The sequence below is a fragment of the Myxine glutinosa genome, chromosome 13, assembly GCF_964187855.1.
Source record: "Myxine glutinosa chromosome 13, kmMyxGlut1.1, whole genome shotgun sequence".
Taxonomy (NCBI): domain Eukaryota; kingdom Metazoa; phylum Chordata; class Myxini; order Myxiniformes; family Myxinidae; genus Myxine; species Myxine glutinosa.
Genome location: NC_136273.1, coordinates 7,165,123 through 7,192,884, shown reverse-complemented (window position 1 = coordinate 7,192,884; position 27,762 = coordinate 7,165,123). Strand labels below are relative to the sequence as shown.

General features: G+C 46.0%; 1 protein-coding gene across 1 annotated transcript in view; it reads left to right on the top strand.

Annotated features, from left to right (window-relative positions):
• LOC137438547 (peptidyl-prolyl cis-trans isomerase) overlaps window positions 1-27,507 on the top strand; it is a 69,631-nt gene extending 42,124 nt beyond the window's left edge. The window contains exons 6-7 of the mRNA XM_068133685.2: window positions 18,236-18,311; window positions 27,037-27,507. Coding sequence (XP_067989786.2) covers window positions 18,236-18,311; window positions 27,037-27,169 — 209 coding nt within the window. The 3' untranslated portion in view covers window positions 27,170-27,507. The remainder of the gene's footprint in view (window positions 1-18,235; window positions 18,312-27,036) is intronic.
• The last annotated feature ends 255 nt before the right edge of the window (window positions 27,508-27,762 follow it).

The window sequence follows — 27,762 nt, the reverse complement described above, 5'->3', positions numbered from 1 at the left end:
CAATCTTTCCTCATTCATGTTACGTCTCTCATTCAAGGAAAAGGATTTTTGGGACGGGTTGGACGGGGTGGGTTGAGGTGAAAAAGGGAAGGCAGGGCGGGGTGTTGGGGTGTTGCCTAGAGCCCCGGGACTGAGCTCAGGTCTTGGGGGGGTTGGGGGGTCTTGGTCTGGCATCTGGTCCAGCGGCATCAATCGCTGATTTACTTGCTTAACTGCTTACTTACTTGTCAAGCGCAAACGACCCCTCCTCTGGCCAGGGATTATTTAAATCTTTAGTTAACACAGCCCAGTCCTTTACTGGTCTTACCGCGGCAAAATGATGCCTCTTAAACATGAAAGATGCCGGGGTTCCCTTAAGGGGTTCCCCTTCTTTCATTAGCTTGCTTCCCATCTTATTGCTCTGGGCTGATCCTTCCTGGAAAGTTCTCGGCCTGGCTCAACCTTTACGGCTGTCCGACCTCACTTTCCCCTTTCCCTTGTTAACTTATAATGTTACCCTTATCGAACGTTATCTTTACCGATATCCTGCGCAATCCTTTTACTGGCCATGTTCTTATGGCCCTCTAAAGTTAGCCACAGCCCTTCGTTCCCTGGCATGCAATGGCATACCCCATCTTGTCTCTGGGCTGTTCCTTCCTGGAAAAATCTTGGCCACCTGGCTTCAACCTATATGGCTGTCCGACCTCATTTTCCCCTCCTGGTGCTAACTGTAACTTTAAGCTTACTGTTAAGTCCTTACTGGTATCCTTAATTGTTTATCCTGGCTTTAACAAAGCCACGTCATTCTGAGGCCTAAAATGAGCCTTTACTTACAATTTCTGTTCGAGTGCAGGCAGCGCGGATGACAGGGAAGCGGACTGAAACCGTTCGAGGAAGCAAGGTACAAATTTGGAAAGATAGCCCTCTGGTATAAAACAATTGCTCACCTTAATCAAATTAGAGTGCCAGCGTCCCGGCCTCGGGCAGCCTTCCTCCTGTCGCCCGGGTTCCGCTTCCCGTCCTCCGCGTCTGTTGCGACCCCACTCCTGGTACCATCTGTGAAGAAGCAGCTCTTCGTTTGCAAAAGAAGTCCACAAATAGCCTGAAATGACGCAGCTTTTATTAAAAACCAACTTATACAGATCCGGAAGAAGCCAGACATCTACAGCAAGAACCAGCTTCATGCCACGTCCAGCCTTCCTGGAAACGCATTGATTCTCATTCACTTATATAGGAATACGATTATCAGAAAATCTCCGAGAGAACAAAGCGACTGGCGAGAGTCCCTCACCGTCATCCTAGCCCCCACCGTCATCCGCTCTGTCATTCGGGGGAGTCAGCCCTTCCTTATCATTCGGACCAGATATAGTTTCAAAAGCTCCGAGGTGACGAAAAATGTAACTCACAGAGAGAAGAGTGCATGCTTGGCCAGATAAGACCATGCTTGGCCAGCCAGATAAGACCATAAAATATATGGGTTTGTTCACATGAGTAATTCAAAGCATGTTTATACAGAGTCAAGCGTCGCTGTGATTAATACAAAATATATATGGTAAAAACAATAGGTTTATGTCTGCAATCTAATCATTCTACTAGCGTTACACAAAATCACGCGCATGTGAGCGTGATTTTACGACCGGCCTTATCTAGCCTCGAAAAAGCACACGTATACAATTGTCCAGCACGACCGAAGCGAGCCTTTCCTCATTTTAAACACAAACTGAAGCATGTTTATTGTAATTCAGGCGCCGCTATGATTATATGGAATATAATTAATGTTTTTTAAGTTTATATCTGCAATTCGAGCACTCCACTTGAAACTACACATTCCACGCGCGTATAAACGTCCGCCAGCCCGCGGCTCGAGGCGCCATCTGCGGACCGAATCAGAGAATCTATGACCGGGCTTTATCTTGCATCGAGAGGGCACATGGAGGACGAGCCATCCGTCCAGCACGAAATGCATCGAGTACTTTCCCATTTATCCCCAGCAAAGCGAAAACCCCTTTATTTACTTATGTAAAACATTAAGCAACATTTTAGATCAAAACATATTGTTGCGAATATGGAATTTGGCCTCCATATCCGCTTGTAAATATTCCCCTATTTTCTCCAATACTCCCCAACTTTCCCCGATCCCCCATTCCCTAGTCCCATTGCATGTAAATAACAATCAGTAGAGCCGACCTTCCCCTTATTCCCCCATTAAATGTCGTGCCCAGGTCCACCGCACCACAGGTAGACAACTTTCGGACATCTTCCTAGTTATTCTTATTCTATGTCAGTTAAGGCCTCGTCTCCATTAATTATGACTCTTCGTTGCACCAGAATGTGATTATATGGCATCAGTAGTGAGTTTAGGACCTTTCCCATACCTCCTCCCATCTTCTTCCCCAAACAACAACAATAACAACAACTACAACAACAATTACAACAACAACAGAGGAGATGGCGGCGGAGCGGGGGAGGATGCGTCCTCACACCGGCTCGATTAGCTCCAGACCATGCGCTCCACGGGGTTACCCCGAAGGGGCTGGCTGTCAGCTCCTCGTCAGGGGCGGAGCCAGTAACCCCCCCCGCACGCACCCAATGAGAAGAAACGTGCCGATTCCACGAGGCGGAGCTAACGAGCCGAGGGCGTGTCACTCCCCGCCGGATATACGCAGCCGCTTGCCGGACGTGACGTCAGATGCGCCCCCAGCTTGAGACGACAAGACGCCACCTCGAGCGCTGAGAGACCTCCTGCATCTTTTGGGCCGCGCCATCCTGTCCCTGAGCACAAGGTGCACCTTGTGCTGGCCATCGAATACCCGCTTTCCTAGCCATCAATCCCCGTGTGAGTCAGTTTTTGTCCTGTTTCTCTGTGGTCTGTCGGGAATAATATAAGGTTGTGTCTAAGTGCCTGTCTTCCTATGATGTACCTCTTGTAGTTGTAATCTAACCTTCCGCCTTAATATAACCTCCTCCGGAGGTCTTGAGAACTGAACCCCTGGTGTCGTATTGTGTCATTATAACCCAGCCGGGTGTCTTCTCTTTCCTATTGAGCCAGCGTAGCGCGGCTTCGTCGACGTTCGAGTACAATCGGGTAATTTGTGCGGACACGGCGGCCATTCCGCTCGGCCCACCTTAACATCAAAGTCGTGTCTGTAACAATTGGTGTCGAGGAGTTGGATTCGGACCCGGGACTAAATTAGTTAGGCCCAAATTTTGGGAGGGAAAATCGATTCGGAGCGCGTACTGCGCTCGACGAAATTATAACGAAAAAAAAAATAAAAAAAAAATTTGGATTTGTTTTACGAAACTCGAATTTTGCAAGTCGCGCTATGGCGGATCAAGACGGCTGGGGTCCGGTAGGGGAGAGTGAAGCAGGGTCGGTCCAGGACCAAATTGAGGGACGCGAGGAGAGCGAAGCAGTGAGGGCGGCAGGGTCGCAAAATAGCGTGGTCGCGCACGTGGGTGTAGCGGCACCAAATTTAGCCGCGGCCGTGGTCGCGGTAGCCGAACCCGAGATGCCAATGAATTGGAACCTGTTTATGAAACAGATGATGGCCTTTATGGTAAAAACAGACGATAATTTCAAAGGGATGGGAAACCAAATGGGGGTAATGAGGGACGAAGCGAGGGCTCGGAGTGAGCGATTGGGGGTAATGGGAAGCCAGATGGGGGTAATGAGGGACGAAGCGAGGGGTACTGGTGAGAAGGTAGACAAAAATTTTGAGGGGTTAGACAACGGGATAAAGGAGGTGAAAAATGGGTTAATGGGGGTAGAAAATAGAATGGCTGCCCAGGAGAATCAGATAGAGGGAGTGAAAAATGGGGTAGAGGGAGAGGAGATTAGAAGAGGTGTGAGTGAGGAGGTCGGAGGAGTGCGCGAGGAGGTGAGGCACTGTGAGGAGCACATGGAAAAGGAGGTGAGAAAGGCGACTGTAAAGTTACAAGGGGGCATAGAGGACCTGACGCAGGAGGTGGAGCAGCTGACGGTGGGACAGACGGAGTTAGTGGAGCAGGTTCAAAGGAACACTGCGGTATTAGGAGGTTTAAAGGCGACACAGAAAGAACTAAAAGATGACTTGATAGCGACAAAGAGGGAATGTCAGATGGTACGTGAGGGACTGACAACGAGGTTGGACGAGGTGGTAGAGGTAATGGAAACGAAGGACCGGCAGGTGAGGACGCACCTGGAAACGGTCAAGGTAGCCTTGGAGGACGAGCTTGAGGAGACGTACCGGGGAATAAAAGAGGTGAGGCACAAATTAGAAGAAGTGGAAGAAGGGATGAGCGAAATTAAGAAGCGACGGAGAGGGGATAAGAAAGAGATAAAAGAGGAGATAAAAGAATTGGTCCAAAGTCTGTGTTTGGATCGTGATGATGTGCTCATTAACCGGATGAGGGATTCGCAGGTGATGGAGCAGAAGCGAAGAGGAAGAGGACCCGGTGTAAGTGGTGACCAATATGGTCGTGCGTATGATGCGCCAGGTGATTTAAGAGGCTTGGGGGTCGAGATAGACCCGGGTGTTCGTGAGAGGCCGTTGGTGAAGTGTGCGACAGGTCTGGAGTGCGAAAATGGAGGTGTGCGAGAAAGTCCGACTCTGGGGTGTGTGAGGAAAAAGTGCGTGCCAAGGAGTGAGGGTGCTGGCGAGAGTGAGTCGGTCATAGCGCGTGTGCGAGGGGGCACATGGAAGCGCGGTGTGGTGAGTGTTACAGAGGATGTGACGGGAGAGTGTGCGCGAGGAAGGTGTGTGACGGACAGGTGCATGGGGAAAGAGTGCGCTGTCAAAGGCAAGGAAGAATGCACACCTGTGGTGAGTGTTACAGAGGGTGTGACGGGAGAGTGTGCGCGAGGAAGGTGTGTGACGGACAGGTGCATGAGGAAAGAGTGCGCTGTCAAGAGTAAGGGTGAGTGCGCTGTCAGGAATGGAGGTGAAAGTAGTGAGAGTGACATGGAGCGTGAGTTAGTTGTGACAGGTGAGCGAGGATGTACACCTGGGATGGAAGGATGCACACCTGGAATGGTAGAGCGTGAGTGGGAATGCACGCTGGAGTTGGTGGTGAGGCACGTGGTTGGGTGTGCGAATGAGAGCACACCTGTGATTGTCACAGAGGAGGTGACTGAGGAGGGGGCGCGAAGAGGTGTTTTGGTGAGGTGTGCGACCAACGAATGTGTGCCAAAGTGTTCGGTGGTCAGGTGTGTGACCAAGGCTGTGAGTGGAATGAGGGTACCTGGGTGTGTAAGGAAGGGTACGAGGAGCATGGGCACAGCTGGATGTGTGAGCAAGGAACGGGCTGCGGGGTGTAAGCGTCCAGGTGAAGCATCGACGTTACACGGGTTAGAGGTTAGAGCGACTTTTAGCCGAAGCAGGCCCTCGGTGCGTGCCGGGCCTCGCTTTGAACGGTCGCGTCCAGGCTCCGCTAGGCGGAGCTGGCAGCCCGATAGAAAGGGTCGTTATGGCGACCACGTTTTGTTGAGACGTGCCGGCAGGTCGAGATCGGGACATTGGATGGCTCCACGCCGAGGTGATGCGTGGGATCTCGGCCCGGGTAAGCCCCCGTCCCTGCACCGAGTGCCGGACGCATCCAGCCGCTGGCACAAAACAACCAGCATCCATTGCTTGGCTTTACGAAGCCGGGCTTTGGACAGGGATTGGCGCACCGAGAGGTATTAGTGAGTCGACTGGGTGATGAGGTTAGTGTTTTGGACCCCAAAATCAGAGAAAAACAAAATTTGATGATTGGCAAGGGATTGGCAGTAGTGATTGGCAGATGATGGGCAGTGATTGGCAAATTTTTAATTTGTTGCAATTTGATGTGCGAAATTGGTAGTGAGAGACCCCCGATGTGGTGGGATGGCAAATCCACCATCCTTCCCATGGGGGGGCAAAGGAGCAATAGCTTATGGGGTGTATGGCAGTGAAAACTAGCCCGGGTGGGTTAGGATATGGTGTGTAGGGATCTAGCGAAGATGACATTAGGTAACGTTAAGATTAGTTAGTGACTGATACCTGTAGTGGGGACGCAGGTAGATTAGTATGGATGATAATGACGTGGGAGCGCAATAGTTTAAAGGGACGACTGGGAAGCGCAAGTTTCAGAAGGGAGTAGTTAGCTGAGATGATGCTGTGTGTGTGAGAATTGAACAGGTGTGATTGCACAGGTGTGCAACTGGACAGGTGTGTGGAGCAGTGTATGAGTAGTGAGTGTGTGGATCAGCGCGAATGCGCTTGGGGAGAGAAGGGTGCAGGTGGCACCAGGTGTGAGCACAGGTGTGCAAGTACAGGTGTGTGGAGAGAGTTGGAGTAAGTGGTACGGAGTGGTGTGCATGGTGCGAAGGTGTGGATGGGGGAAGAGTGGACCCCTTTCACGAGCACCCGGGGCGGGTAGTGTAAGTGTTAGGTAGAGGGTGCAGGTAAATTGTGGTTGGATATTGGCATTTGTGGTGCGGTTGTAGAATGGTGTTGTGGATGGGTGCATTAGTGTTGTGGAAATGGCTGGGCGTGTGGCCTGTTAGTGTGTGTAGTTGGTTGGGCACTCCACCACTGTGAGGATGTCGGCCAGGTGAGGCCGCAGGTGGGCTCTGGGAGCCGTTAGTGTCAGTGGGGCCCGAGGATCCAGAGGACGGACCCGGGTAGCCCAGTGCCAGAGAGGGCACCGAGTGGGGAGAGCGCCAGAGGGCCTTCCCCAGGTAGTTAGGTTAGGGTAAGGAGCAGGTAAGCTCGGAGGCAACTGCAGTGGTGGAGGTGTGCAGGTGGGTAGACCCGCTGGGAGAGGTACACGCCACAGCCCAGAAATTGTGCGAGGGCACCGGGAGATGAATCGGGGGAGTGAGACCCCAAATTGAAGAGCACCACAGTTTGGCCAATGGGAATTGGTTTTTAGAACCCATAGTGTAAGAGGGCCAATGGTTTGGCCGGAGGAAGACCCCGGGTAGTGTAAAGTTGTTAAAGTCATTTAGGAAATAGTTAGGATTGAAGAACCTGTCGCACCATACGCAGCCACTTACCTGTGGTGATGATGATGACTCCACACCTGTGTTTTCTTTGTTCTGTGTGCAGGAAATGAGATTGCTGTGGATTTGTGAGACGCATCACGACGTGGATGAGACATTGGGGTGATTCCATCTCTCCCTCCCTAGGAGGGACTGATGATGAATTGGTAATGGCAAATTATGATGTTGAGTTGGAGATGGCAAATTTTGATGAGAGTTGAAAATGGCAAATTTGATTGGTTAGGAGGGAGAGAAGACGAATTTGGTATATGGGAGGAACGGGGAAGACAGTAGGGATGTTTGTTGATTTGTAAAGTAGATGTTTATGGGTAGTGTTGTGTTTTGTGGATACAGTAAGGGGTAAGGGAGGGGCCATGTAGGTTACCTGGTGGGGGGGGGGGGGGCGTACGATAGGAACGTACCTGTCTCACCTGGTTCCCATGTGCCCCCAGTGTGCATTACCTTATATTGCGTGCACTTTTGCGCCCTTACCACCTTACTCACTTGTTTCTTCTTTTGTCTCCCACCTCCGAGGATCTGGCTTTGGGGTAGAGAGAGAGGAGAGAGAGGTGCTGGCTACGCAGTTGTGGGCCTGCACTTTCGCTGTTGGCTGCCTGGATCGATACACCATATGGACCGCAATGTTTGTGGCCACCCACAATGGACCGCAGCTCTTTTGCGGCCAAGCACCACCCGTGGAAGGACCTATGGGTCAACGTGGCACCTATGCCATACAGGTGAACCACTTTTAGTTAACACCAAGTGCACCACACGAAGAGCAAGAGACACCTGCAGGGTTAGGGGTTGTCGCATTTATTTTTATTCCAATGAACAATGGTGACTGCACCGATTGGTGGTGGGGTGGTGCTTTTGATGCTCGGGAAGGGTGCTCTGCACGTTATTAAAGGCCGTCGGCCACAGAGCACTCGTGGGTTGGTGTATCGATGTTGGCAAGCGCGCTCTCTCTATGCATAACATCTGCATGTGTTCCTCCAAAAACAGGTCCTGGATCGTAGTGTAAATAGCAGCGTAGTCTTGTAAATAATGCTCCCTACCGGCTGTATGTTTAGTTTGAGGATTCTTTCCGGATTCGGTTATCCTGTGGGTGTGTTTCTGTGAGGAGAAGGGTGCAACGTCGCAGGGGGACATATTTACTCATTTGTGAATATCTGTAAAACTGTCGCACTCAGGGTAGAGTTAATAGTAGAGGGAACTACATTGCGTGCCACACTAAAGTAGGTAAAAATTTATCGGGTCGGGACGCCCCGAGGGTAGAGAAGGGTGCAATGTTGCGAATATGGAATTTGGCCTCCATATCCGCTTGTAAATATTCCCCTATTTTCTCCAATACTCCCCAACTTTCCCCGATCCCCCATTCCCTAGTCCCATTGCATGTAAATAACAATCAGTAGAGCCGACCTTCCCCTTATTCCCCCATTAAATGTCGTGCCCAGGTCCACCGCACCACAGGTAGACAACTTTCGGACATCTTCCTAGTTATTCTTATTCTATGTCAGTTAAGGCCTCGTCTCCATTAATTATGACTCTTCGTTGCACCAGAATGTGATTATATGGCATCAGTAGTGAGTTTAGGACCTTTCCCATACCTCCTCCCATCTTCTTCCCCAAACAACAACAACAACAACAACTACAACAACAATTACAACAACAACAGAGGAGATGGCGGCGGAGCGGGGGAGGATGCGTCCTCACACCGGCTCGATTAGCTCCAGACCATGCGCTCCACGGGGTTACCCCGAAGGGGCTGGCTGTCAGCTCCTCGTCAGGGGCGGAGCCAGTAACCCCCCCCGCACGCACCCAATGAGAAGAAACGTGCCGATTCCACGAGGCGGAGCTAACGAGCCGAGGGCGTGTCACTCCCCGCCGGATATACGCAGCCGCTTGCCGGACGTGACGTCAGATGCGCCCCCAGCTTGAGACGACAAGACGCCACCTCGAGCGCTGAGAGACCTCCTGCATCTTTTGGGCCGCGCCATCCTGTCCCTGAGCACAAGGTGCACCTTGTGCTGGCCATCGAATACCCGCTTTCCTAGCCATCAATCCCCGTGTGAGTCAGTTTTTGTCCTGTTTCTCTGTGGTCTGTCGGGAATAATATAAGGTTGTGTCTAAGTGCCTGTCTTCCTATGATGTACCTCTTGTAGTTGTAATCTAACCTTCCGCCTTAATATAACCTCCTCCGGAGGTCTTGAGAACTGAACCCCTGGTGTCGTATTGTGTCATTATAACCCAGCCGGGTGTCTTCTCTTTCCTATTGAGCCAGCGTAGCGCGGCTTCGTCGACGTTCGAGTACAATCGGGTAATTTGTGCGGACACGGCGGCCATTCCGCTCGGCCCACCTTAACATCAAAGTCGTGTCAGTAACAATATTATTCGACCGACGTTTAAAACAGAATTCTAAGCAATAAAGAATCTACGACTTGACATGTGTATATATATATATACACATACATACAGTAAAACTTCCTCAAATGCAGGGGATACGTTCTGGGATAACCTCGTGGTGGAGGAATTCGCGTTGGTGGAATCATTAAGCGTATGGGGAAATTGGGGATAAGTTACAGGCTCCCGAAAACAGACTTTCTTGCTTTTTTTTTTTTTTTTACATGTTCTTTGTATGGAATGGTGCAGCATTATTAAATATTAATGCATGCAGCATTATTAAATATACATTAAAATAAGTGTTAGTATCATAATTGCGGGTTCGGTTGCGAGAGGACGCTGGCGTTGCATATTCGCCGCTTCTCCGACTGGATGGATGTACAGGGTCTGCTTCTACTTTTCTGACCTGACATCTCACACCTGTCCTGCCTTTTCACACCCGCACGTGCCGCGTGTTCTCCGGCTGGATAACGGAATCTGCTTTTGATGGTACGGAATACGGAATCGAAAGGCCCGCTCCCGTTGTTTGTGGCCGTGGCCTTGTTTGCCGGTGGCCTTGTGGTCTTGGTGGCCTTGTGGCCTTGTTTGCCGCTGTGGTCTTGATTAGCGGCTGCAGTCGTTTGCCGCTGCGTTTGCCGCTTTGCCTCCTCGACCTTGGCCTCGTACTCGTCCCTTCGCTCCTGCCTGGCATGGCTCTGAAGTACTCCGCCGCAAGGCTTCTTCTGCTCAATACCCGCTCCACCCCATCATGCATCTCTGCCATCAAATCAAATGGACTCCTCCGACGACCCAGGTACATTCACCGTGGCTCCGGTCGCAAGTTTGTTTATTTGCAATCAGGTCACTCCATCCCCGTCCTCTGGTCGGCTCAGCGCACTCTCACTCTTCGTCCCAGCGCACCTGGTCACAGCAACCCACACGATCGCACCTCTTGCCTACGAACCCTGGCTAAATCACCTGAATTCATCCCTGCTGTTCAAAACAACATCAAGCTCACCCTGTTCAACACCCGGTCCCTCAACAATAAATGCCTCATCCTGAACGAATACATCCTGGATAACAAACTGGACTTTCTCTGTCTCACCGAAACCTGGCAACAACCTCTGGACTACTACACACTCAACCTCACCACACCCAATGGATATTCCTACGTCAATAAACCACGCTCGGAGGGCCGAGGTGGTGGAATTGCCGTTATCCACCGTCAAGACATCAAGACCAACCTCATCTCCATCTCATCTGCTCCATCATTTGAACACCTGGCTTTAAAACTCTCTGGTCACACGCAGTCAGTCATGGCTGTCGTCTACCGCCCTCCCAAACCACACCCATCATTCCTGTCTGACTTCTCCTACTTTCTGACCCAGCTATGTTCCCTCTCCCCCTCAATCCTCCTCCTTGGTGATTTCAATATCCACATGGACTCCACTGACTCCACAATAACCACTGACTTCACTGATTTACTCACCTGCTTTAACCTCACTCAACATGTCGACTTTCCTACCCATATCCGTGGTCACATTTTGGACCTTGTCTGCTCCACTGGATTAAATTTGCACCATCTCTATGGCTCCGACCTCACCCTCTCTGACCACTTAGCCATCACTCTGACCATCAACATCCCCGCCCCAACACCAAGGCATTATCGCACAATCAACTTCCGTAAGCTAAACGCTCTTTCACCTACCTCATTCTCATCCACCCTCTCTGAAAAAATGTCCACTTCTCCCTTCATTGACCTCCACACCCCTTCCGACCTCACTGACTACTACAACCACACTCTCTCCTCCTGCCTTGACCAGCTTGCGCCTGTAAAAACCAAAACAGTTTCTTTCACCCATTCTGCTCCCTGGTTTACCCCTGAACTCCACCTGATGAAAACTCGTGCTCGCCAACTTGAAAGACTCCGCAATAAAACGGGTCTCACAGTTCACTCCCAAGCCTACAAGGACCACATACAACACTACAAAGATGCCCTCTCCCGCGCCCGCTCTGCCTACTACTCTCAAATTATCCACTCTGGCTCCGGAAACCCAAAAGCACTCTTCTCGACAATAAACAAACTCCTCCGCCCCCTGAACACCACCACCCAGTCATTCACAGTAGACAACTGCATCTCCTTCCTCTCTTTCTTCCAACGCAAAATTGACAACATCTACAACAGCTTGACCACCGCCGCACCCGCTCCCCCTCCAACCACCTGCCCCCCCTTGTCCTGCCATCCCCTGTCTCGGTTCTCCCCAATCTCTCCTACTGACCTCTCTGAACTCCTCATAGGAATGAAAACTGCCACCTGCACTCTTGACCCCATCCCCTCCAGCTTTGTCAAAGCCTCCCTCCCTGCTCTCTCTCCACTTATCATTGCAACAATAAACTCCTCCCTGTCTACAGGCATCGTCCCACCTTCCCTCAAAATTGCTGCTGTTACCCCCATTCTAAAAAAACCTGGTCTAAACCCTGACACCCTAAACAACTTCAGACCCATCTCCAACCTACCCTTTCTGTCAAAAGTTTTGGAACGCGCTGTAGCCACTCAACTCAAACATCATCTCTCTGCCAATAACTTGTATGAAACATTCCAATCCGGATTCCGCTCCAACCACAGTACTGAAACTGCTCTCCTCAAAATCACCAACGACCTTCTCCTCTCCTCTGACGCTGGCAACCTCAACATTCTCGTCCTCCTCGACCTCAGCGCTGCCTTTGACACCATCGATCACACTATCCTCCTCACCCGACTTGAATCCACCTTTAACGTCACCGGCACTGCCCTCTCTTGGATTAAATCATACCTCTCTGACAGATGCCAGTTCATCTCCATCAATAACTGCAAATCCCCCACTGCTCCCCTCCCCCAAGGTGTCCCCCAAGGTTCAGTTCTTGGCCCCCTCCTCTTCATCCTTTACCTGTCCCCGCTCGGTCACTTAATCCGCCGTCATGGTCTCCAATTCCACTGCTTCGCCGATGACATCCAGCTTTTCATCTCCACCAAGTCCGTCTCCACCGACACCCACTCTATCCTGACAAACTGCATCACTGAAATAAAATCCTGGCTTCAAATCAACTTCCTCAAGCTTAACTGTGATAAATCCGAAATAATCATCATTGGCCCAAAAACGCTCACAAAATCCACCCATAACTTTGCCCTCAACATCGACGGTATCCCAGTATCCACCTCCCCTCACATCCGGAATCTTGGCGTCATCTTTGACCAAACCCTTTCCTTCGACAAATACACTAAACAGATCACAAAGTCAGCCTTCTTTCACCTGAAAAACATTGCCCGTCTCCGCTCATCCCTCTCCTCCACGGCTGCAGAAACCCTCATCCACGCCTTCATCACCTCCCGTCTGGACTACTGCAATAGCCTCCTCTATGGTTCACCCTCAAAAATCACCAATAAACTCCAATACATTCAGAACTCCGCTGCCCGTCTACTCACTCATTCCCGGACCCGTGACCACATCACCCCCGTCCTTTACAAGCTTCACTGGCTCCCCATCCCCCAGAGAATCCAGTACAAAATCCTCCTCCTGACATACAAAGCCCTCCATAACCTGGCCCCATCCTACCTGGCTGACCTCCTCTCCAGACACACTCCCACCCGCAACCTCCGCTCTGCTGGTACCAACCTCCTGACCCCCTCCATCCGGACCAAATTCAGATCCTGGGGGGACAGGGCCTTCTCCATCGCTGCTCCCACCCTCTGGAACTCACTACCTCACACCATCAGAGACTCCTCCTCACTCACCACATTCAAAACATCACTAAAGACCCACCTGTTCAACGCTGCATTCAACATTCAACCCACAGCATTTAACCCCTGACTATCTCTTCTCCTTCTCCCTCCTTTTGCTTTAAATATTTCCCTATTGATTCTTGTCTTGTCTTTTTGATTCTTGTCTTATATATATATGCCGTATATCGCTGCTGTTTGTTTTCTTGATTCTTGTCTTTTTGCAATTGTTGTTTTCATGTATTGTTATGCATTATGTTTTCCACTCTGTCAAAGCGCCTTTGGGCTTCTGGAAAAGCGCTATACAAAATAAATGAATTATTATTATTATTATTATAATAGTATTGTATTATTGCCAAATAACTCACCTTATTGTGAGGTGGTTGTTGGAGGTTTGGGTGATCGACAATGGGAGCCATAATGATCGACGTAAGTTCACTTGATGGCGGCAGGTTTGGAGATGGTGACAGGTGGCAGCTCGTGCTGCGCGTGTATATAAATTAAATAGTAATTAAGGAAGGTAATAAGGAAAAATAATAAAATCTTTGGGGAAATGCCGGCCGTTTTGTCGCAATTAATCCAGAATGTAAAATCGAACTACGATCGCCGATGACGGCAAATGGCGACTCGTATCATCGTATGTATAAATTAAATACTAGTACCCGACTGCAAAGCCGCAATGAGCCGGCGAAGCCAAAGCCTCTTGCCACTATTTTACCCATCACCGTGGCATCAGTAGGTTAGGTAGTTGGTAGTAGGTAGGTGTAGTAGGTACGTACCTCGTTCAAAATGACACCATTTGCATTCTGGATGAGATTAAAATTGATAAATTTACTTCTTGATTAATTCGGTGAATTCCGTCTCAACTTCGGATATTTCCGGCCGTGAAAAACTATCCCCGACGGCCGCGAGATTTCTAAAAAAAGAATTCGTCAATTTTAGAATATTTGACGCCGTTTTCACCCTCCGAAACGCGTAATAAGCTTTAAAAAAAATTTTCCCAAATGCTCGAATCTCATTGGTTCCGGTGTTTGGTGACGATTTTCGTTGAAGATAACGAGGTTGGTCTTAACGTATGTTAATTACAAATTAGAGGTGCATTCGATTGTGAATCAAACAAAGACGGGTGAAACAAACTCCTATTGAACTTTTTCGCAATTGTTTTATGCAAACTTCCGCATCCGGTCGATGGCGGCCTCCATTGAGTGATTTGGTTTTAGAAATATTTTTTCAAATGCTCGAATCTCATTGGTTCCGGTGTTTGGTGACGATTTTCGTTGAAGATAACCAGGCCCGTGCGGGCCGAGGTTGGTCTTAAAGTATTTTAATTATCAATTAGAGGTGCATAAGATTGGATTCCCTTCCTGACTCCACCACAAAATCAGCTGTGGGTGGACCTAGCCTTTGTCTAAAGAGACATACCCTGCAAGACAGCAGGGGGGTTTGCAATCCGTTTCCTTCTCCTCGATATTTAATTTTCGGCATTTAATATTGATATTTCGACGTTTCATATTGATTCGTACATAATTCAATGTATTCGGGGAACATCTCACATCTGAGTCTTGTGTGTTGTGCAGAGCAATGCACTTCATGTTATGTTTGAGCAAAAAGTGTTCGTGATTAGTGTTGGTAAAACAAATTCTGATTTTTAAAATTAGATTATGCTTAAAAGTACCAAAATGTTGGCGTGCTAAAGTCAAGCCAACATTTTGCAGGAGACCCTCTGGGGACCGCCCTGAGGCCCCAGACCCTAGACCGTCTGTTGTGGTCGGACTCTGGACTAGCAATATTTAATTTAGACTTGCAGCTGTAAATAATAAATGCAGTCGGACCCTGCTATTCGCGGGATCCGCGTATTCTCGGTTGATAAAATGCGACATGTTTTTCTATTTGTGGAAAAATGTCCTGTAAATTCCCAGGTTTTTTTTCCCCCCATTTCCCGCTGTGTTCCGTGAAATCGCGGGGTTTTTTTCCTCCCTATTCGCGGCCATGTTCTGCAAATTCGCCGTTTTTTCAGGGGCGCAAAAAAAAAAATTAAACGCGCCGTTAGCTCGACGCGTTTATAAAACGTCTTTCACCAACTATGCATAAAGCAGCTGCATGCACACAAAAAAACATCTTGTATAAGCCACGAGCATGACCTGCTTATACAGTACAGTACGGTTCCATACATTCACTGCTTTGTGATTTGCGTTTTCATGGCTTTCGTGGACGTGAATCTTAGCCACAGTTTAGGCGAGCTTCACGGGATGTCAACTCTCCCCAATTTTAGAATGCGAAGGCTTCATTAAATCGATTACAGTTTGCAATTTATGGTAAAGCATCATCAGAGATGTTGCACTATGAAAAAACTTCAGGGGATGTTCCATCAGTGATGTTCCATTTCATGGTACATTGTGGTTAAGGTGGTTAAGCACTTTTAATAAACTAAGCGCATTCCTTCAATAAATTGGAAATGCTACCTGATGTTTATTTATTATTATTATTATTATTATTATTATTTTTTTTTTTTGTTATATATATATATATTTTTTTTTTTTGTTATATATATATATATATATTTTTTTTTTGTGAAACTGTAATCGTGTGCATTTGTGGTCAAACATTTTAAAGTTTAAAAAAAAATTCCTCTGAATCAGCAACTGCTGGGAACCTATAATGTATCCCCCTTTTCCCCATTGAAACAATGCCGCGGCATACATTCACGGGATTTTCGTCGACATTCGCGGGTTTTGTCTCACCATTTCTGGGACTTTCATCGACCTTCGTGGATTATCGCCGACATTCTTGGGATTTGCCTCACCATTCGCAAATTTTGCTTCGCTATTTGCGGTTTGTTCCTCTCTATTTGCGGATTTTCGCGATTGGGGAAGCTATCTCCCCCCCCCCCCCCCCCCCCTTAACTTATCCCCCGCGAATAGAGGGGTCCGACTGTACATCACTGCTCGGATAGAAAAACTAAAATAAGGCATTGCTAATTGAGGTGTCATTGCTCGGTGATTTTGGTCTGAATGATGCATAAATTCTGTATGCGTGCGTCAACGTAAAGTGGACAAGCAGGGGGCCATGCACGCGGACAGGGATGCACTAGCAGAGATGGATACGGACGTATGGATTACAGAGTCAAGCACAGATACAGACGCGCACGCAAACATTGAAGGTTTTTTTTTTTTTTTTGGTAGGGTGGGGGTGATCCTTCATTTTGATTCTTACCTGTCTGTCTGAATCCCATTATATAGAGCAAATGAAGAAATTTGATCCAAACTCGCAATTCCTTTTCAGTTTTCAGAAAATAAAGGCTTGGATTTGTGAGATTTGAACCGATGTTTTGGGTTTTTATTACTTGCCGGAAAAGATTCCGGCAAGTATGTTGATCTGTTCGTTTGTCTGTTTGACTGTCTGTTTGCAGCACTACGTCTACACCGTTGCACGTAGAATCGCCAAACTTTGCACACGTATTTGTCTCGCCCTGGAATAGACTGTGCCCAATTGATGACGTCATCGGGCACGTGGTTCGGCTCTATCTTGGAAAAACCGAAAAACTTTGCACCTCTATCTCAGTGCTGAACAGAAAAAAAAAAAAAAATGAGACATGGCTCATTGTAAAGAACTCTCCATGGGGAATCAAATATGTTAATGATGATGTCATAGGTCACGTGGTTCGGCCGCCATCTTGGAAAAACCGAAAAACTTTGCACCTCCATATATTCGAAAGTGCTGAATAGAAAAAATGAGCCATGGCTCATTGTAAAGAACTCTCCATGGGGAATCAAATATGTTTTGATGACGTCATCGGTCACGTGGTTCGGCAGCCATATTTGTCCTAAATGGGCGATAAAAAAGTAAATTCCGGCAAGTCCTCGGTCTCTGACCGATTTTTCATTTATTTATTTATTTGTGTACATTATTCATTTGAGGCTTGTGTAAGAGCTAACACATTGAACATATAAGAGAGGGAGAGAGAGGGAAGTACAATAACAGTAGAGAACAGGCATATCGGAGAACTGTGGAAGGGAGAGGGCTGGGGCGGAGTACACAGGATAAACAAGATGGACACTACTCAGACTTTCAGAGAAGAAAACGGAATTTGAAGGAGGTTGATTTGGGGTGTATTAACGAGGGTAGAAAAGATCAAGGTTTTGGATGGTGCAGGATAAGAGATGGTGGTGAACAGCTGTTTCGAAGACCTGGAGGGAGGAGTGGGATTGAAGAGAGTGTGGGACTTGGTTCCAGCAGTGGGGGCAAGGAGGAATGAAAGAGTGAAGGTGAGCAGAGAGTCTTGATTTTGGCAGTTTCACCAGAAGAGGGTTACTGGCAGGTCTTGTGCGACCTGTAGGAATATTTGGGGGACAAAGCAGAGACAGAGCAGGGGGAGCAAGGCCGGAGAGGAGACGGCAGAAGACAAAGTCCACCAACCTGTCTGCGGTGAACGAGTGAAAGGCTGTCGGCTTCATCGCGGGAGATTCCAATGATTCTGAAAGCTATTGTTTTTACAGCGTGAAGCCGAGCTAGGTGTGAGGCAGGAGCACCAGCCCAGAGGGGAGAGCAGTACTCCATCAGGCTGCGGATGAAAGCTTTGTATGTGGTGAAAAGCTCACTAATGCCAATAAAAAGGACTTCAAAAATAATGCACTTGCTGAATGTTAATCTGTATAATAAAAAAAAAACAAGTTTCTTCATCCGTAAAGCTTTATTCTAAAGAGTTTCTGCTGTCGGAGAATAATATAAATGGTGGCATTGGAAAGGTGATAATCGATTTACTTTGGCAAAATATTTGTTCCTTCAATCACAAACTTTCCTATTTTAAAAGCCCGTGTTTCCGGAATTGATGAAGTGGGACCTCGAGTTTTAATGTGTTGGTTCCAACAATAACATTTATTATTGTATCACAGCAAGAACTGTTTCCAAGAACATTGGGAGGAGTAAACCAACAATAAGCACAACAACAATTCCATGTTGTAAAATATCCTTCTTCACGCATATCACTTTGCTTTTGCGTCCTCATTGACGCTCAGATAGACATGTAATGTTTGAAATACAACGTGTTGTCTCGTGATGAAACCCGACAGTGAAGCGACGGAAAGGCATGCCTCATTTCAGTGATGTTATTTTTATTTATTGTATTTTTGTTTTTGCAGGAACCCTTTCGATGGCGAATTCTGGAAAAAACACGAATGGCTCTCAGTTCTTCATCTGTCTGAAAGATACCACTTGGTAAGTTTGAGCTTTTGTTGTATTATGGATTTTAATTTGGAGGAAAGCCTGTGACAGGGTTCAAAGTGAGTTGTTTTGGTGTCTCAGGAATGAAGCACCTAAAAGACTGGTCTTACAAACTTGTGTCTGAGGCATTACTATATATGGTAGTGTGATGTTAACACTTACATGTATATGATTCAATACACAATGAATTGCTTGTTTTCCAAGGATGGAGTACGATAGTTCTCCATATGTAGGGATGGTATGGGGGGAAAAAATGGCCGCCCATTCAAATGTGTACAAAATGATACGTTTAAAAACTATAGAGTTTGGTCATCAGCTTTTAAAAGCAATATCTTTGTTCTTGAACGTTTTCAAAACGAACAAAAATGAAAAAATGCACCAGAATACAGTTTAGCGCTAGGTAGGCTATGAGCTGAGGGGTCTACCATGCTCAATCAGAGGGAGGATGGCTAACAGTTATTTTTGGCAAGGCCAAGGTCCCTAGTGCTGAAAAAAATGTGATAGCAGTGTGAAACTCTTAGTCGTATCTGTGTTATCATCACATTTGTCAGATCACCCATTTATCGCTTTTCGGGTCATTTTTCCCGCTTAAGATTTAGGGGGTGGGGTTATTTTTTGGCTCTCAAATAATATCACGTGTATATATCAGCTAGTGTGGTATATCAGGTAAAAGGTTATTGAATTACCTTTCGAATGATGTATAGAAAGTGCCTGTGTGATCTATAGTAACCCCTTTATAATGATTATTAAAACATAATTATTTCCACCAACTCTCAAAACTTCATCACAAAATCCCCAATTTTAGGATCAAAAATAGGCAAAAATCAAAAGGTATGTAAAAGGTATGTTTCGATTTGAGACACACATACAATATAATTAGAGTCAATATCCTCACACATATGATCATGATGTGCTATGAAATTCAATGCAATATGTGTAGACATGCTAATACGAATGTTGTCATCAATGTCAATATTTTCATTATATTTTAGGTGATTTGCAACCATGACAGCGGTGCACGACATCTAATGTATTTCTCTTTGTAGATTTGTTGGTGCAGAATACATTTTTAAGCAACTATAGCAACTGATGCTAATTTGTAGTAGTGGTGGTGGTGGTGGTCTCATTCGATATTATGTGTCTTTCCAGGTGAGACGGTGGTGGTGATATTGGTGGTGGTGAAACAGAGTGTACCGCAGATAGACAATTGAACAAATACTTGCAATGGAGATTGCGATCACTCAGAAAGTTCCCAAGGACGTTTGTATCATTCATAAGCTATCGTTAGATGTCAAACCAGAAGATCCGCTCATAAGCCCTCAAACATTCGATTCGTGGACTACATTGCTGGATGCGGCCAAAATACGGAACCATGCACCCATTCTCGACCTTGCTCAGTCGCTGCCAGAGAAGGAGATTCCCCGAGTATTCTACCACAGGCAGTGCAGGAGCGTGTTCACCATGAAGCGAGATTTGGAAGCACTGAAACGAAAAGCTGAATCCAATTTAACTGACGATGCTGCTGCAACATGTTCAGCGAGCAAGAGACAAGCCAGAAGGCATCTTCGGAATCACGCATCTATGAACCGGATTGTATATTCTGTGGAAAGACCAAGTGGTGCAAGGGAACGTCATCCCGTGAAAAGTTGAGCAAGGCTGTTGATCTGAGAGCAGATGAAACACTGCGAAACAGTGCCGTGCGTAAATGTGACACGAAAATCATGGCTGCCACAAGTAGAGACATTGTGGCAGCTGAAGCACGATACCATTTCTCTTGCTACAGAAGTTACACGAGACCAAGCACTAAAGATGCACATGACAGAAACACGGCCGCCACAAACGAATCTGACTACACTGAAGTGTAGTGTAGTTGAACTTGGCACTACCAGGTTCAACTTGAAATCTGGAGCAGTGAAGCGCTACTATGTCACATCCGAACACAGGAGTGCGTTTCTCTGCCAGATGAGGGAAATAGTGAATGTGAGCAACACACATGTACAACACGCGGATCTGCAGCAAACACGGGTCAAGAAAGATGAGGACGCTGTATCATCACTGATAACTCTGATCCAGAGTTGGGTGAACCCATTCACTATGGCCAGCTCTCTCATCAGTATTTCCACCGCACGCGCAGCCCCTCCAAATATTGCCAAGGATCTGGAGAAAGCATGGGAAGTCGGACACAAGTGCGACACAAACTTCAAGATTGAGCGACTTGAGAGCAACCCACCAATCAAGAAATTCCACGACCCTTTGCAACTGAACAAGCTGAAGACTTTCAGCAACCTCACTAAGAAGAAGGAATGCAGAAGCAATGGCAGGGCAGTAATTCTTCAAGCAGACAGAGCTCTATTTGGTAGAATTATCGTGATGGCACATGGCAGAGGTGCTATCTCATCCTCTAGGTCCCTTGCCATGGGCCCTGGCAACACCCAAAGGCCTTCTACGGAAAACCAACAAAGCTGCCCTAGCCACGGCCTTGCAAAGGACTGTGACCCCGGCTGAAAGGATACCCGACAATTCGGCAACAATTATTGACGGGATGCTCCTTATACAGAAGGTGGCAGGTGATCAAACTACATTTGCCGAAGTGGCCATGATTGTCCTATCCATGGCCCTGAACGATGGATGCAGTAGCCAGAGGATCGATGTCGTCTTTGACACCTACAAGGAGACTTCCATCAAAAACAGCGAACGGTTAACCAGGGGGGAAGAACTTGGACTTGAGCTGAAAAACATCACGGCATCTCAAATTGTAAGGTAATGGCGCAAGTTTCTCAGCTATGTTGGGAACAAGTCAAGTCTTATCATGTTCCTGGTCGAAGAGTGGAAGAAACCAGAGTACATCAGACGCCTACAGGGAAAGGTTCTCTTTGTAACATGCGATGACGAGTGTTATCAGATCACATCTGATGCTAGCCAAGAAGTAGTGGCCCTGGAAAGCACACACGAGGAAGCAGATGGTCGTCTGTTCTTGCATGCTGCCCATGCTGCCGCACATGGATACCAGTCTGTGCTTATTAGCTCAGATGACACCGACGTACTTGTCATTGGCTTGGCATTTCATACCAAGATTCATGCCAAGTTGTTTCAGAAATGTGGCACCAAAGCAAGGGCTAAAATCCTAGACATAGGGAAAATAGGAAAGTCAGTCGGCACAAATGTATGTCAGGCCCTAATTGGAATGCATGCCTATACCGGATGCGACACAGTCAGCACGTTCGCTGGACGAGGAAAACTGACTGCACTAAAACTCATCAGAACCAACAAAGATGTGCAGGATGCATGTACACAGCTGGGAGAGGACTGGGACGTCAGTGAGGAACTGATGGATAAATTGGAGAACTTCACTTGTCTCATGTACGCACTGAAGTCGGGGACAGTGAAGGTGAATGACTTGAGATATCACCTGTTCTGTGCCAAGAGGGGAGAGATCGACAGTCACCAGCTACCTCCGTGCAAAGACTGCTTAACCAAACATGCACAGCGAGCCAACTATCAAGCCGCTATTTGGAAGAGGAGTCTCAAGATGGATCCAGCAGTACCGAGTCCAATCGGGAAAGGATGGCACTGGGATACCCAGGATGGTCGTGTGCAGCTGGCAGTCGACTGGATGCAAGGACAGCCCGCACCACAGGCGGTTCTGGATTTACTGGCATGCACCTGTTCGAAAAGATGCACACTACCCATGTGTGTCTGCATGGCCAGTGGTTTGAAGTGCACAGACATGTGCAAACTCACCACATGTGACAACCAGAGAGTGTATGGTGAGAGTGATGACAGTTCGGCAGAAGACGATGAAGAAGACGACGACGATGACGAGGATAACTTCTGAATTGTAGAACTGTATGGAGAAAGATCATGTACATATGTGTAACAAATATGGTGTACGCTGAATTGATAACTCGTGTACTTTATGGTATAATGTCTATAAATATATGTTGCTTAAATAGAAAGTACGTTGTTTTCCTTTGGTTTACTTTATGTATAGCTGGTAATATAAGAGAACCATACAACACTACAAGACTAAAAACGTTTGCATGAATATGATGTAAATTATCTCGCCAAGTTAGGGTACATCAGGATACATACATATACATGGAGTAGGTTAATCATCACATGCATCATACGTCTGTGGTATATTCAAGAACACCACATAGTTTGGTCATAATGCCTTCATATTTTTAGAATTAGACATTTCTGACACCAATTTCAGTACTTTTTGGCCTATATATGGCTGACATCCCAATATTATATATACTATTTTTAGACCAATAATGGTATACAAACTATATACATGCTGTCGGTCAAAAATCGTAAAATGTAAATCAATATATCATAAGAGCGGAAAGATATACATTTATGGATTTTAGGTCATGGTTACAGCAACTACTGTATATTGGATTTTCTCATCTTTATCAAGGTGTATGAGATTTAAGGCCCAAATTTGACTTTAATCATACTGTGTTTCTCAAATTCAAAAATTCATTTAATATCCGCCAAACTGAATTTTTGCCTAATTTTGTTTTCATTGGGGATTTTGTGATAAATTTTTGAGGGTTGGCGGAAATAATTATGTTTTAATGATCATAAAGAGGTTACTATATATCACACAGGCACTTTCTATACATCATGTGAAAGATAATTCAATTACCTTTCACCTGGTATACAACACTAACTGATACATATAGGAGATATTATTTGAAAGCCCCAAAACGAACCCTACCCCCTAAATCTTAGGCGGAAAAATTACCGAAAGCGTTATTGGGGTGGTCTGACAAATGTGATGATAACACAGATACGGCTAAGAGTTTCACACTGCTATCACATTTGTTTCAGCACTAGGGTCCCTGGCCTTGCCAAAAATAACTGTTAGCCATCCTCCCTCTGATTGAGCATAATGTCGAAAATTTGAGGGTCTGGCTCATAGCCTAAGGATACGCCACAGCGACGTCACAAAATCACCGCTTTGTTCATCCACAGAATTGTTGACAAATGTCACCGTGCCGAGCACAATAACGACTGAAGCAATTGCAATGATTTCAACTGAAGGAAACGATATTCTCTCTTGGGTATTGCATCCAAACCACAACAAAAATTTGTCTGATTTAAAAATTAATATATGACAAAAGAGCACCGAAGCGATGACGTTATCATAACGCACAGCCTCGTTTTGCGCTCGTAAAAGATGGATGTCAAGGCTTTAAAGATTGGTACAATGTTTTGTTCCAGATTGTAATCACCAATCAGTCATATCTGCAGCCGTTGTCCAATTGGTTCCTTCAGAAAATGATAACGATGGATTGAACAAATAAGATGATTTATTGCTTTTATCCCTCGTCCTCCTCCTCTTCCCTTTATAAGGTGTGAGGTGCAATTGCACCAAGCTTTTGCCCTGCCTTGCCCAAGATACTCCTCCACCCACTTTCAGCTGTCCTCGGCCAACTATCTCCACTCTCTAACCCCCGTCCCCCTCTTTATTGGTATCATTCCTCACATGTTTCCCATCTCGACCACGATGTACCTCGTTTCCTCCCACCTTGCTCGCTCAACCGATCCACTCTTTGCCTTTCTCTTCCTCCAGCCCATTTCAGCCATCTTTTTACCAATGTCATCATCAAGCTTATCGGCACACTAATCTCCTCCCTCAGTTCATCCATCCTCCTTTTATCCACCTTCTTCACTTCTGCAATCCATGCTGGCCCAGTAATTATTGCACACCTGCAACCTCTGTTGCCTGTCAGTGCCACCGTTTTGACACCGTAAATGCAGGTCTGCATCACGCAACTCACCAAAACATTCCCTTTCAATTCACGCAAGTCACCAAAACATTCCCTTTCAATTATCTTTATCTTTCTGCCTGCTAATTTTATTCCATCAAAAAAATTTAATATCGGTTTAAAAAGTAAACTTCGCTGAAGTTGCGGCCTCAACCCTCTCATTCTGTGTACAAGGCCAAGATAATATTAGCTCTAAATTTAAATATTTTTCTTTATTTATATATTATACGTACAGTGCCTATAGAAAGTCTACACCCCCTTTCAAAATTTTCACCTTTTGTTACTTTATAGCCTGGAATCAAATTGCATTAAATCAGACTTTAACACCTTTATTTACACATCGCAACCCACAACTTCCAAGTGAAAAATAAATTGTACAAATTTCAGAAAATTATTTAAAAATACAAAACTAGATTATCTTGTTTGGATAAGTGTCCACCCCCCTTATAATAGCAATTGTAAATTAGCTCAGGTGTAACCAGTCACCTTCAAAATCACACACCAAGTTAATTGGTCTCCAACTGTTATATTGTAGTGATTATGATTATTTCAGAATAAAATCGGCTGTTCCTGTAGGTTTCCTCTGCTGGGTGGTGCATTTCACAGCAAAGACTCAACCATGAGCACCAAGGAGCTTTCAAAAGATCTCTGAGATAAAGTTGTGGAAATGCACGGATCAAGGGATGGGTATAAAAATGTTTCAAAGGTCTTGAATATCCCTTGGAGCACAGTCAAGCCGATCATTAAGAAGTGGAAGGTGTTTGGTGCCACCACGACCCTGCCTAGATCAGGCCGTTCCTCCAAACTGGATGACCAAGCAAGGAGGAGAATGATCAAAGAGGCCAATGGCAACTGTGTAAGAGATACAGGCCTTTATGGCAGACTGTGTGAATGTGACAATATTTCAACCACCCCACAAGTCTGGCCTGTAGGGTAGCAAGAAGGAAGCCATTACTCAAAATAGCCCACCTGGAGTCCTGTTTGAGGTATGCAAAAGACCACTCTGCAGATTCTGAAGCCATGTGGCAAAAAGTTCTGTGGTCTGACGAAACCAAGATGGAACTTTTTGGCCTAAATGCAAAATGTTACGTCTGGAGCAAACTCAACACAGCACATCACCCAAAGAACACCATCCTTACTGTCAAGCATGGAGGTGGCAGCATCATGTTATGGGGTTGTTTCTCGTCAGCAGGGACTGGGGCACTTGTCTGGATAGAAGGGAAAATGGATGGAGCAAAATACAAAAACATTTGGACGGAAGTTCACCTTTCACCATGACGATGACCTGAACCACACAGCCAAAGCTCCACTGGAGTGGCTAAGGAACAAAAAGATCAATGTCCTTGAGTGGCCCAGTCAGAGCCCCGACATAAATCCAATGGAAAATCTGTTGCATGACTTGAAGATTGCTGTCCATCGACGCCCCGCACGCAACTTGACTGAGCTTGAACAGTTTTGTGCAGAAGAATGGGCAAATATTGCCCAATCAAGGTGTGCACAGTTGGTAGAGACCTATACCAACAGACTCGCAGCTGTAATTTGAAAGAGGAGGTTGCATGAACTCTGTGTTTAGGTTTTTGGAAATACTCCTTGTCAAAGATAAAGGAAGATTTTGATGAAGAAGAATGAAATGGTTGTTCCCAATGGAGTTAAACAGTAGAATTAGGCATTTTATGATGCATTTTTAAACGGTTTTTTAAAAATTGAATGTTGTGAAGAGGTTTTAAAGAGAAACGTTTTATTCAGTGAAGATTCAGTTTGGGGATCTTGAGAAGAAGGGATAGGGAAATGAGTAACTGAGACGAGTTTAACTGAGCACCGCCCTCCCTCCCCCAACCCATGACCCTCCGTCGTCGTCCCCGTTCCCCTGATATGTTGTTGTTGTTGTTGGTTGGTTTTTAAGGTTTTTCTGAGTGAAGGAGGAACGATGTTGTGTATGATTGAGGAAGATGGGTAAATAGATTGGGCTGAGGGATCAGAAGTAACAGTACCTGGGATAAAAGGAGCAAAAACCATTATCAACTTTGACCCCGGTCGACCCCGAATTTTTATTTTGTTGTTTAATGCTGTGAACAAACTTTAGTCACAACACAACAAATATAATTTGTGCCAAGTTTGGTCACAATCCCTTCAGCGGTTTCAGATAAGTTGCAAGTGTTTATGGATGATGCACCATCGCATAAGCTCACCTGAACTTCGTTGTGAACTTCCCTGAACACAATTTTGATGGAACTTGATCACAACCTTCACCACCCCATGCTGTACCAAAGTTTGTTCAAGGAATAAGAAAAATTGGTGGGTGAGGTATATGGGGTTGGGGGAGGGGAGGAGGTTGCCCCCCAAAACAGGTTTTTTTTGTTTGTTTGTTTGAACTTCGTTCCAGGTGAGCTAAAAATGAAACGGTAAGACGCAACATAACTGGTCCCGGGGCATGTTGTAAAACCGTACCATGGTTAAACATCAATGTTATCATGAGGATCAACATTAGTGGTTTTCCACCTAACCAAGAAGTATTGTGGTGGTGGTGGTGGTGGCGGCGGCAACATAGTTCATGTTGAATGTTGTTTGCTTAACATTAATTTACCTTTATCGCTCAATCAAGTTGATCATTTAATGATTACCTATTCTCCAGTGTTGTTTTCCTGTTACCGCTCTGTTCTTTATTGATCATTTAATGACTGTTCTTCTCCCCGATTATCTTTTGTTTTCTTTTTTTAAATTAGAGATGGGAAATTATCATCAGGAGTTCTATTGGTGGTGTGTTAGTACTTCTTTTGGGTTTTTTTTTTTTTTTTCAATGTTCATCAACGTGATGGTAAATGGTGAGCAAACATCTTGTTCTTTTACAGTTGTTGAAACGTTCTGAGAAGTGTTTAGATCGTGTTTTGAGTTTTTGCAGTTTTACCCCTGACCTGAGTCCTGTTCCTCTTTTGCTTCAGGTTGAATAAAAAGCACGTCGTGTTCGGAAAGGTTGTGGAAGGCTTGGATGTAGTCGAGAAAATGGAAAAATATGGGAAAGAGGACGGTACTACCAAGAAGAAAGTTATTATTTCCGACTGTGGCAAGCTGTGAGGTTCTCTGTGGTTGCTTCATTTGATGTTATTACAGGCATTAACCACCTTGTCTGTGTGGCTGACGCGCACTCCCTTGTGCGTTTTCATTGAATTAGAATTTTCATCATGAATTATCCATTGCGCTTGCTTCTCTTCCAACATTCCCTTTTGCGCTCCACAATCTGTGTATCTGTGATTTCACCTGGTCACTTCATGTTGTGCTTCAAATACTTTCGTTGGGATCATTTTCGTAACACTTTCTTTCCATTACTAATCTGCATATTTTCAACTGCCTTGTAACGTTTGATTTTTGCTTTGTTGGTTTCATTTGTCACCGAATAAACATTGCGCAACTGACTTTGTTTGGATCTTTATTTCTTGTGTAATGAAATATGCTTCTCCTGAATGATGGCAGACGGAAGGAATTTCACAATTTTATTTTTCCACAAGTTAAATCGAGGCAATTGCTGTATTCCACATCAACACTGATTTCATACAATGCTCCAATAGCATTGTATGAAAGTAATAATTCACCAAATGTCTGTCTGTCCGTTCGAAGGTACCGCAAAAACGGCTCAACCAATCGCAACGATATTTTGGGTGGGTATTCCT